At 46.5% G+C, this 12,309-nt stretch overlaps 1 protein-coding gene and 1 pseudogene across 1 annotated transcript; both read right to left on the bottom strand.

Moving 5' to 3' along the window:
* Window positions 1–870: 870 nt before the first annotated feature.
* LOC112268561 lies at window positions 871–2,608 on the bottom strand. Its single transcript, XM_024460553.1, has one exon. It carries the CDS (start codon window positions 2,276–2,278, stop codon window positions 1,748–1,750), a length of 531 nt encoding a protein of 176 aa, XP_024316321.1. The 5' UTR covers window positions 2,279–2,608; the 3' UTR covers window positions 871–1,747.
* A 1,822-nt stretch (window positions 2,609–4,430) lies between these two features.
* Window positions 4,431–10,503, bottom strand: LOC100839464 (annotated as a pseudogene).
* Window positions 10,504–12,309: the final 1,806 nt, after the last annotated feature.

The raw sequence follows: 12,309 nt of genomic DNA, 5'->3' as shown, positions 1-12,309 counted from the left end.
TCCCGCTCTTCAACTGAGGCTGAGTACAAGGCGTTGGCAAATGGAACAGCTGAAGCAGTATGGGTACAGTCCCTCCTGAAGGTATTGCGTCTGCCACAGCCTCGAGCTCCCGTTCCGTGGTGTGATAACCTGGGTGCAACTTATCTCACGGCCAATCCAGTATTCCACGCTCGCACAAAGCATATTGAAGTGGATTTTCATTTTGTCAGAGAGAAGGTTGCCATGGGAGCTTTAGAAGTCCGGTTTGTCTCATCGGCTGATCAGGTTGCAGACGCATTTACCAAACCCGTCACCAAGCAAATGTTGGAACAACTTAGGCACAATCTCAACCTTGTCGCCGGTTGACATTGAGGGGGAATGTTAACTGATGAAGATCCTAACTAAGTTAGGTTAGCTTGTGTAGATGTTGTCGGATGGTTGTTACTGTAGCTTATCCGGCAACACAACAACCTTGTTGTTATCCCTTGTAAATCTCTTGTAATCCTTATCTAACCAAGAGGTGAATATAAATATGAGGCAGACCGGTGAGGATTATCCTCACGGCAACACAAAGCCATTCTTCTAACTTTGGAATAAATTCATTGGAGGGGAATGGAGAGTGAGAGGGTACTCACTTTGAAATCTGTTTCTTTCTACAGCAGCAACGAACGCATGCATGATATAAATTAATCTGAAGAGTACCAAGAGAAACAAAGGCGCTTCGTTGCTCCCTGCACGCAACCTGTTCGGCGTTTTGGCTCAAAGGACCCGGGGGAGAAGAAGGCCAAGATGAAGGAGCTGCTGGCCAAGTATGAGCTGCCGAGAAACATGTGTATCTAAAAGTCGAAGGGCCAATGGCCGATCTTTATTAAGAAGGAAGAGAGGATACAGTTACAGTAACTGGAAATACAACAGGGAGAGATTATCGATCTCATCCCGGCCACCGAGAGCAACAGCTACAACAGCTACTATTCATCGAGACCTTCACACAACGAGCAAAGCAACAACAACAATAACAAAGCAACAGCGGCAGAGCTAACAAACTCAGATCGTGGTTACACAACCAGCAGCCCTCCAAGATTGGAGGTCCTCCGTGATCAACTCGAAGACTCTGTCGACAGAGCTGGCCTCATTCTGAAAGGTCCGGGCGTTTCTTTCCTTCCATATCCTCCAGTGAACCAGAATGAAGAAGGTGTCGAAATCAGTGTGAAGGACCTTGGGAGCACGTTTTCGTGCTGTCAACCACCAGTCCTCAGTGCTACTAAAATGGCAGCCCGGTAGAGAGAAGGAGGCCTGGGACCAGACCCGCAGTCTGTACCAAATCTGATGGCTGAAGCGGCAGTGAACAAAGATGTGGGTGCAGCTTTCATTTTCTGAATTGCAGAGCTGGCAAGTTCTACAATGTGGCCATCTTTTGCGGGCTAAATTGTCTGCTGTGAGGCAGCGGCAATGAACTGCGAGCCACATGAAGAATTTGCATTTCATAGGGGCCTTCGATTTCCAAATTGGCTTGGCGCAAGCGAATTTGGTGCTGGCAGCAAAGAAAAGGCGATATGCCGAGCTGACTGAGAAGTTGCCATCCTTCGTGCAGCTTCATCAGGTTGTCCCGGTGTCAAATTAATTGCTGAAACCATATCCCAGAGGCTTAGGTAATCAGCAATGGCAAGAGAAGAGACTCCGCCGGTTATGTCTATGACCCATCTGCGGCCAGAGAGAGCAGCAGCCACCGATATGTTGGATTTGCTGACGAAAGAGGCGAGCGCAGGAGCTACATCGAGCACAGCTCTCCCTCCAGGCAACCAATTGTCCATCCAGAATTTAGCCCGTGTGCCGTCACCCACACGAAAACAGAGCACACCATCTTGAAGCTGCTTGAACGAAGAATACATAATTGGGCTAGCTCCCCAAGGAATCTTATGTCATCTTCCTTCAAAGTGGCCATCTCCAAATCCAACTTTGTGAGTTTTCTAAGACCCCATTCTGGCAGCTTGTCTTCAAGCCCGTACAGTTTCAGGTTCTTGCAAGGCAGGGAGATCATGTCATCCAAGCAACTTCCTTTGTTGTTGTCCTTGTCAAACCGCACTGACAAGGATTGCAGATGGACATGACCCTTGATTGCAGAGAAAAACTTGCCACTGTCACCCCTTTTAGTGCCAGACACTCGGAGCTTGCACAATTGGGTGAGCTTCTTGAGCTCTTTCACGACGGTGTTTGAGCCTGAAGCCGCAACATTGACAACACCAAGCGTGTGCAACGCTGTGAATTTCCCAATTCCTCTAGGCACCTCAACACCGACCATGCGTTGACATCCACGGAACCAGCAGCTGGACGAAACATCGGATGGGACATTGGTGGTGCCAGCACATACATATGCAGGCTGTGCAAATTGGTGATGTTTGCAGGCAGGTTGACAATGGAGCTGCCACTGACATCAAGAGTCTGCAGCTGGCTCAGATCACCAACTGAACTTGGCAGTTGGCGGATCTCTCATTCTCACTGTGTCCTCGTAGGGAAGGGAACCTGAGGCGAGGCAGGAGTTTCACCAATCACCATCTTCTTGACAGTATCATCTTTTATGTGCAATCCATCCTCCAGATCAAGCACTCTGAGAATCTTCATACTTTCACAGATGAAGAATGATCTCCAATCCCCAAACACTGTCAGCGACCCTAGCCGCGAGAAGTGGACGCTGTCGGACACAACTCTGTCTCTGTCCCAATTCTTCAATATGACCACGATCCACAACGCCCGCACAATCCCACGAAATCAGATCATGATAAGATACAGGCAAACAGCAATGAAAGGAACGGTAAATTAACTTGCCTCTACGTACATGCAAACTTAACCGGAAGCAAACTACTGCACATGCATGCAACAGACCTACAGTGCACCCATCAACCGGAAATTCTAATTTACCGGGTCCGGGATCTACCGGAGTTTTATCGCCCGTTGGTTGCTCGTGCGAGATTCGTGCATCTGTTTTAAAGTTCTTTTGAGGTTTTGTGGATTTTGTTGTGCATATCCAGAAGTGGGTCCGGCGGCAGTGAGGGGCAGGTGGGCAGGTTTGCAGGACCTGACGTGGTGTTGGTTGAGAAAGTCAATGATACACTAACACATTTTGATTTTTGTACAAATTTTTTGAGATTCCAAATGAACTCGGAATTTGGTGAAATTTTGAGGGTTTGTCTAAGATGGTGTTTTCCACCTACAGTAAAAGTTTCAAAAAGTTTCGAGTAAGTTCAAAATCTCGGCCGATCTCCACCGATACTAGTACTGCACTAACACGTTTTGGTAGTTGTACAAATTATTTGGTGATCCAAACGGACTCAAAATTTGACAAAAAATTGATGATTGGTTTGAGATGGTGTTTCCGGCCTACATAAAAAGTTTCAAATTTTTTGGAGCAGATTCAAAATGAAACTTTCATTGAAACAGTAGTGCTGCAAGTTCAAAACAACAAAGCCGAAAAGATGTGTTTTACAAAGGTTTGAAATAGAATCTAACTATTGAAACGTTAGTGTCCTGAGGATTGCCGATTGAAACATCGGTGTCTCAATGAAACTTTCTTATACAATTTCAATCATATAGGAATAACTTCAAATCTTACCAATTGAAACAGTAGTGTTTCAATAAATTTTCATATATGCGGTCAATGAAAATATTTTGTGTCTCGATGAAACTAGTGTTTCAATGTTAGTTCAATATTTGACCATTGGAATAATGATTGGCACTAACGAAATTTCAATGACTTGTCAATGAAAGCTCAATGGTACACACATATTTTCATATATACGGTCAATGAAAATATTTTGTCTCAATGAAACTAGTGTTTCAATGTTAGTTCAATATTTGACCATTGGAATAATGAACGGTGCTAACGAAATTTCAATGACTTGTCAATGAAAGTTCAATGGTACACGCATTTTCATATATACGGTCAATGAAAATATTTGTGTCTCAATGAAACTAGTGTTTCAATGTTAGTTCAATATTTGACCATTGGAATAATGGTTGGTGCTAACGAAATCAATAACTTATCAATGAAAGTTCAATGGTACACACATATTTTCATATATACGGTCAATGAAAATATTTGTGTCTCGATGAAACTAGTGTTTCAATGTTAGTTCAATGTTTGACCATTGGAATAATAATTGGTGCTAACGAAATTTCAATGACTTGTCAATGAAAATTCAATGGTACACACATTTTTTTTAAATGATGCACTAATGAAACAATCGCATGTTTTGATTTTCAATGAGGTGTCTTTAAAATTTCAGAGCTAGCAATAAGTAGCCATAAATGCTTGCATGCATGCAGTGATCAGAGCTAGCAGCAAATTGCAAAGCAATTAATTACTTTCCTATGCATGCACTGTGGCCGGTCCCGCGTCTGCACCTGCATGTGGTAGGGACAACGCCTTCAAATGGAACCTGTTTAGAGACAGCACGAATCTTGACGAAATTTTACGGTGAATAAAACTCCGGTAGGTCCCGGCTCCGGTAGAAAAATCGCTTTAACCCAACAACTTATACTACGAGCTAGCTAGACATGAGTACTTCAACAAGTTAACTGGGCTATAACATCCGCTGGAGGCTGAAGAAGAAAAGGAATTATATTAATTGTGCTGCTTCTGAATCATCCGTCCTCGACTGAACTTTCAAGTTGATATGTCGATGAGGATTCAGCGCGGATTAGTCACGTGGTTGGAAAACAGCTTCAATACAGGCTTTCTTCTATGGATGGAAAGTTGGCGCAGTAAGTCTTGCTTGAGGTTGTCCCCATAGGACCTGTAAGCCAAACTTCCAGGAGATTTTCTACACCCGCTAGCCCAGAAATGCTCAAGGACGACCCAGCAAAGCAGTGAACCTTGATAACCTTGAGAAAAATTGTTATGTTCTCTCGACATATGTCATCTCGAAAGTTTACCTGTAAACTGGAGCAGCAGTCAATCTCGAGGACAGTGATTTCGATATAAGATAATTCATGTTCAGACCTCCGACAAAATCGGAGCTCACCATCTTGAATCGGCTTGAGACACAAGACTTCTAGCCACGTCAGTTTTGCAAGGACGTTTATGTCCTCGCGCGATAAGGTCATCCCGAGATCCAACTTTTGGAGCTTGTCAAGCTGCTTGATCCAGGGTGGCAATCTGTGTACATGCCCGTTCAACTTGAGGCTCTTGAGGGTACTGGGTGGTGGCTCAGAGATGGTGTCATCCAAGCAATCCTCGTTAAGTAGTACTGACAAGGATTCCAGATGGGTATGACCTGAGATGGCTGAAGAAAACTGGTGGATATTTCCCCGGTTGATGCCAGAGACACCGAGCTTGCGCAACTGCGTAAGCTTCTTGAGCTCTTTGAGGAGGAAGGCACTACCGTCCACATTGATGACACCAAGAGTATGTAAGGCCGTCAGCTTCCAAATCCCTGCAGGAAACTCAACGCCACCGACATTACGAGGAGCGCTGCTAGGAGGTCGCTGCCTGCGGAACCTGCTGCGTACCAAGGCACCTGCCCTCCTGCTCCATGTCGGCACGCTCGGGTCCTTCACCTCCTCCTCCTCCTCTGCTGCTGCTGCTGGCATGATTGGGGCTATGCCATTACCACCGTCTGCTTGTGCCGCTTCTGCTGCCGATATGATTTTGACCGTGCCATTAAATCTATCCCATGCATCAGTGCTGCCGGCACGAACATACTGCAACTTGTGTAGCTTGATGATAGCCAGTGGCAGCGTGACTATGGAGGTGTGCCTGACGTCCAGAGTCTGCAGCTGCTTCAGCCCACCAAATGAGCTCGGTACATGACTGATCTTTCTGCATCCTCGTAGGGACAGGAACTTGAGGCGTGGCAGTAGCTTTCCGATCTTGGCCATGTCATCATCTGTTAAATTCGTGGTGTCCTCCAGATCAAGCACTCGAAGCAGTCTCATGTTATTCGATCTGGAACTGGAAGATGATGAGATGAAGAATGACCTCCACTCCCCGAACACCGTCAAAGACCGTAGCCGTGACAAGTCGATGCTCTTGAATACAGTCTCATCTCTGTCCCAGCTGCTCCTTATGGTCAGGTGTTGTCCTGCGTGTTGCTGCGAGTTGAGGCTGCAACGCCCTTCAAGTGCAAACACAAGGTTATCTTCCATCGGCCGCGACATGATATATTCACGGAAGAAACCATTCACTTGCCACATGACCACCTTATTGCAGCTGCTGCTTAGTGACTGCTGCTGGATTATGCTCAAATTCACAAGCTCGGAAAACAGCATTTCCCCATCGTCCTCTGCGATACTACCTGTAGATTTATCCCTGGAGTAACCCTCGGCGATCCAACGCCTTAGCAAACGCCTCCGCCTAATATCCTGATCGAAGGGGAAGACCGACAGATAGAAAATACATGGCTTGAGTGAATCCGGGCAAGCATCAAAGTAGGACTGCATCCAACAAAATAGACCCTTCAAACTATGGAATCTTGGGTCCTTCTCCAATATGGCCATGAAGTTAGCATTTATGTCCTCCAACATCCATGTATCCCATCTGGACTCGTGCAAGTACTGGCCTATGTCAGCTATTACTTTGGGAAGCCCGCCACACTTGAGCATGGTAAGATCTCTCAGCTCTGCATTCTTAGGAGTCAAATGCTCTCCTCCAGGAGCCATCTAAAATTTCAGAAATAAATAAATATATTCAGCTGTACAAACTCGAATTAGAATAATTAATATACTAGCTTAAACATTGAAACTCCACTGATCAAATGTGTAAAATAGATATGAAACTTCAATTTAAACAAATGAATCTAAAGTCTCATCTCTTATATCCAAAATAGCGATTTCCTGGATCCGACCCTAGGACTCCTTGAGTATTCTTAGGTCTTTCGTAGGTATCTTCCCTTTGAGTTCACTTCACTGAAGATGGAACGAGGATACATCTCTATTGGGGGTATTTGGAGGGCCAGAGGTCCATAACAATGACCATGGCTACCCTTTGGTGAGAGAAAAGGGAGAGGTGGAGAGGTGAAACCTGGTGAATTGATTAATTCACAGTTTCTAACGATCAATCATACTCATGATCCGAACTTCATTATTAAGGTGTATTATTACTCTAATATCATCCCAAACACGACATGAAAACTCTTATATAAACGGCCTACCATGACCAAGTTTTATTGTTTTTCGTCTAATATCACGTGGAAACGACAGATACATATAATGATTTGGTGTTCATATTTATATGAGTCAAAATACGAAAGATGTATATATAAGGCGTCGTCCGTGCAATTGCGTGAGACACCATTTTAGTTCCCAAACAAAGTCAAATTCGGAGTTGTGACCAAATTATGCACATATCCAACGCAAAGTGTTTTCTATTGGTTCCGCTACCTAGCGGTAGCATGCACCCAACCATGTGCTGCATGCAACCAGTCATGTGCTGACACGTGGCATCTTATACCATATACCGATAAATATATCATATATACCATTGACTGATATCACCGGCGGATCCATAGGGTGGCCAGGGTGGTCCAGGTGGTCCATGGATCACCCTGGAAATACAGCACGTATAATATACACTATTGTATTTTAAATCCACCAAAAAAGAAAAATCAGCCCGAGCAAATAGCCCATCTTCCCGGCCAGTTCTCATTTTCTTTCTGTTGTGTAGTGTACGCATCACCATATCAGATCGGGCCTTCTAACAGTTTATACTTCAACACTCCCCCTCACGTGTGGCTCTCGCAGGCAATCCACTTATATTTCAATACCCCCCCTCACGTGTGGCTCTCGCAGGCCTAAACGTGGATCGAAAGTGCGCTGCAATTTAATTGCGGCAACCAGGTCTCGAACTCGAGACCTCTTGGCTCTGGTACCATGAAGAGCTTCATGCGCTAGCCAACACAACCAAAAGACCGATCTAATAGAAGGGGCTAGGCGATCCATTTATACTTCAACACAGCTAACATCGCATCGTATTTCTCGTCATCATCTGTCGCTGATTGCCAGCGGACGACAAGCGACATTTTTCTCGGTCTTTCATTGAATCGAATTAAGATTTGCTCATTGATCGGATTGAAATTATCGCAAAATTGTTCCAATGCCGTCTTTTTATCTTCCCAAATTCAATACTACTAATATGTTTGAGGTAAAAAATCGCTGGTTATAATTTATATTGGGATAAAAGTTTATACATTGGATCACCCTGTCTCAAAAACCTAGATCCGCCACTAACTGATATCATATAACAATACCATATACAATTGACTGATATCATATAACAATACCATATATCATATACTATTGACTGATACCATATACCAATAAAATATAATAATGAGACGGGCCTGGCCCAATGCCACGCGGCAGGCTCTGCATGCCCCGCACACCGACGGATCCGGTAGAATCGCCGCTTTGCATATCCAATTGCAGTTTTGGGTGCTTACCGTAATAGAGAAATACCCAATCTAGTTCTATAAAACTTGTCATTTTCTTCCTCTTGTTGTGGTTTTGCACGTGCAACGACAATTTTTTTGTTACCCGGGGGTTCATTATATACAACGACAGAGTAGGATTAACCGATTTATGAGCGCAGAATTTTCTTACCCGGTGTGCACTGTGAAATTGTGCTTCGAGGTTCACATATTTTGTGTCTCTTGTCTCGACACTATATAGCATTTGTACTCTCCTAAGGATCTAGTCCATCTATATATGATTGGTTCGCACTAATCCAACACTGGAAATGAATTAATGATTAAGCTAAGACGAATTAAGATATCGGCCGGATAATTTTAGTGAGACAAATTAATGGTCTACTAGAATACCTTCTACAGTATTAGTACTGATCACTAGAGCATATATGTACATGCTTGAGATCGAGCAAACAAGCAAACATACCTTTGTTAAGATACGAAGGGCCGCTTCAGCTGCTAGACCTTTAATGTTGACCACTTGATCTTTGACGCCATCTACACAGTGTTTAGCAACTCTTGCTTCATTTGTAATGACAAGAATACAACCTTTTATAGGCATGGACAAGAATGCAGCCTTTATCAAGTCCCAATCTTGTGTAGACTGCAGACCATCGATAACAACAAGGCATGTGTCTTCACGCAGAAACTTACAGCACCCTTGAATTGGAGATTGACCTTCCACGATGCCAAGTGCTGCGGTTTCCTTTGCTCGAACATTATCTGAGTGGAAATCCACAAGTAAGCGGCAAGCCAGGTCTGTGAGATTGAAGGGATGGGGCACATCGACCCAGCTGTACTTTGTAAATTGATCCACAGGTTGTGCGATTAATTTGTTACGGTGCCAATAGCTATAGACATTGGTCATCAGACATGCGCGTGAGCTCCGACACTTGGTATGGCTCCCCCGTGCACAATAGTGCAATCCCTAACTGATGTGTCGACACGATGATCCGGCTGCCATTGTTAGTGTACGCCGGCAGGTACGATCTGATGGCATCCCACTCTACCACAGTGGACACATCTTCCAGAACGACGAGATACCTCTGCTCCTTGACCTGCTGCATGAGCTTGGCCTTGATGAGACGACGATGGTCATCATCCCTTGTCCTCCACAAGTAGTCAAGATGGTGGTCGTCACCTAGTAGTACTGCTTTCGCTTGGTGAGAGCTTGTGTACAACTGAGTCAGCAAGCTGTGGAGAAACTCGTCCGCGTTAAAAGGATGCACCAGCTTTATCCAGGCGCGGTTCTTGAATTCCTGGCAGATCTTGGGGTCACTGTACGCCTTCCTAACAATGCTCGCCTGTACAACTTCCCCAAGATCGTCCTCATCTCCTCTACTAGTTCCCCATAGCGAGATCACCTGAAGGTCATTGCTGTCTTCTTCTTCACCACTGGTGATCAACTTTCGGAGATCTCCCATGCCGCATTCCTTCTTCCCTGTGGCCTCCCACACCTTATCTAGGATGTGGAATGCTGTTGAGGATGCGGCACCAGTTGTAGCCGGCGGCACCGAAGCCGAAGAGGAGACCTTCAAGTCGTCGCTAACGAGCAGGTTGTAGCGTGTGTTCCTCTGGCTTACATCCTCCACCCTCGCCTTGAGCCGCCGTATCTCGGCCACCGCCAAGTCCAGAGGAAGCGGTGGCACCAACCAGATGCAGGAGGAGGCAAGGCGCCACAACCAGGCCCACGACCTGTTGTCCAGGTGGACAACAAACTCCACGCATTCCTCCACGTCGAAGGCCAGGTCACGGACCTGTCTCACCCACGTCCTCACCACCCGGTTCTTGGATGAACGTTCCCCGGCGTTGGAGGCACTCAGGAACGACTGCATCATCTCGAAATCCCCAGTGATGAACACCAGCTCCTCCTGGACGCGGCCCCTCAGCTGAGCCTCCTCGTCGATCGCCGACTTCACCCGGCTCACTGTCCCTGCCACCGCCGTCTTGGTCAGACCAAGCGCAAACTCCGCCATAACTAGCTAGCTAGGCTTCTCTTCTAACAATAGCTAGAATCGGGCTACTGATGCTTTTGGAGTTGGTTGAGTTTGGGCAGCTAGCTAGCAGATCTAGATCTCGAAATGGAATTATAAAGTGGCCTGAGTCGACCTAGGCACACCTATCGCCGCTGCTGCAAGACACCAGCTATTATCTTAATCATCTTAATTTGCGGACCGATCAAGACCTTAGCTAGCTACTAGCTTGGATCAAATTGATATAAAATAAATCTGCACCCACACCATTATCGATCTTACCATCGGAGCACGTGCATGCGTACCTGTTATCACATTGGGGTGTCTGCACGCTGCACCGTCCATCGTCAGCTAGCAGTAGTATAATTTTCCTCTCTCTCTTAAAACTATCGAGAACTAGCAAAAAGCTCCTTGCGTTGCTACGGAATAAAAAAAATTAAAAAACATGCTAGCTTAAGTTTTCAAAAATGGTGTCTTTTACACGTAGTTACGTATTGAGAGCAACTCTAGCGGTTATCGAAATTTCTGATTGAAAAAACGTTAATTCAGTCTACTGAAAACGCCTTTTCTGATATAATTTCATATTTTATAATTTTTAGCCCATATGAAAATTATGTTAGCCTCGACGAGATGTTGCTCTCCCTTCGCTCCATCACGCATCTCTGCGATGCCATGCCACATATATTGGGCCTGTTTCAACCATGATCTTTAAGGAAAATTAAGGAGATCCAGCACATCAACGATTAGTCATATGATCAAGTCCAATCAGGTCAAAAAATAGATCTAGGAAAATGGTGAAACTAAAATCATATACGGAGAGAAATTAAATCAATGGAATTTTCAGAGCAGATCCGTGTCCTAATTAAATTTAGAAAGCATGGTCCGCATGTACCATCAATTAGGCCAGATTTCAGCAAAATAAAGAAAAAAATAGAGAAAAGCATCGGTAGTAGCAGCGCCAGAACGCCCGCTCGGGAGCAGCTGCTACGGCGGCATCGCTGGAGGAAGGCGCCCGTGCTACCGCCATGCCCATCTCTACCACCGCGCATCGGATCCGCAGCCGCGATGCGCCGACGACCAGCTAAGAAGGCGCCCGACCGACTCGCCGAGGAGCAGGCACCACGGATCGAGGATCTTGACGACACAGGCCGGACGGAGGCCGGACGAAGGAGCGGCACTGTTGTCTTCCCCACGCGGATCGTCGTCACTGGGATCTGGCCGTCAACGGGACCCGGGCGCTCTGCAACTGGCAGCGTGTCGTCCTACGCCTCCACCTAGTCGTCGAACGCCACCCGGCCTCTCCCAATCTTCTGCAGCACTGTCATCACGCCTCCATCTTCAGACTGCAGTGCCGCCGCCGAGCTCCACCTACCTCGCTTGCGGCTCGCCCCGCCTCTGCCAGAACACACCGTCGATCTCCTCCACAGACTACAGCCAGCCGTCCAGATAGATGAAGAGGGAAGGGGGCATGGGCTCGGCGTCCTTGATCCAGATCGGGAGCACCGGAGGAGCGAAAAGGGCAGGGGGCGCTGAGCCGCCAGATGCCCAGATCGAGTCTCCTCGGGACTCAGGAGGAGACAGGAGTGGTCGCGCGGGCCAGATCGGTAGTAGAGAGACCGGAGAAGGACTGGAGAGAGGGTGGCGCGGTGGGGGAGAGCAGTGGCGGCGGCGGCATGGAGAACGAGCAAGGATGGCGATGAGGGGAGGAGTTGGACTTCGTGGAGGAGGCGGATCAAGCGGTGCGAGGAAGAATAGTTCGGGGAGGATGGATCGAGGGGATAGGTGCGAGAGGGAGAGGGGACAGGGGTCGGGCTGCGTGCCCGCGTGAGAGGGTCGTGCGGAAAGTATCGAGGACGTACGGCGGTGGTTAGAATCAATTGGATAAAAAAACGTTTCGGGAT

This window comes from Brachypodium distachyon, chromosome 1 (genome assembly GCF_000005505.3).
Source record: "Brachypodium distachyon strain Bd21 chromosome 1, Brachypodium_distachyon_v3.0, whole genome shotgun sequence".
Lineage (NCBI taxonomy): Eukaryota > Viridiplantae > Streptophyta > Magnoliopsida > Poales > Poaceae > Brachypodium > Brachypodium distachyon.
This window is presented reverse-complemented; position numbering and strand designations above follow the sequence as displayed.

Excerpts from the sequence above, each read along its gene's own strand:
- LOC112268561 (XM_024460553.1), bottom strand. The coding sequence starts at position 2,278 with ATGGTCGGTGTTGAGGTGCCTAGAGGAATTGGGAAATTCACAGCGTTG.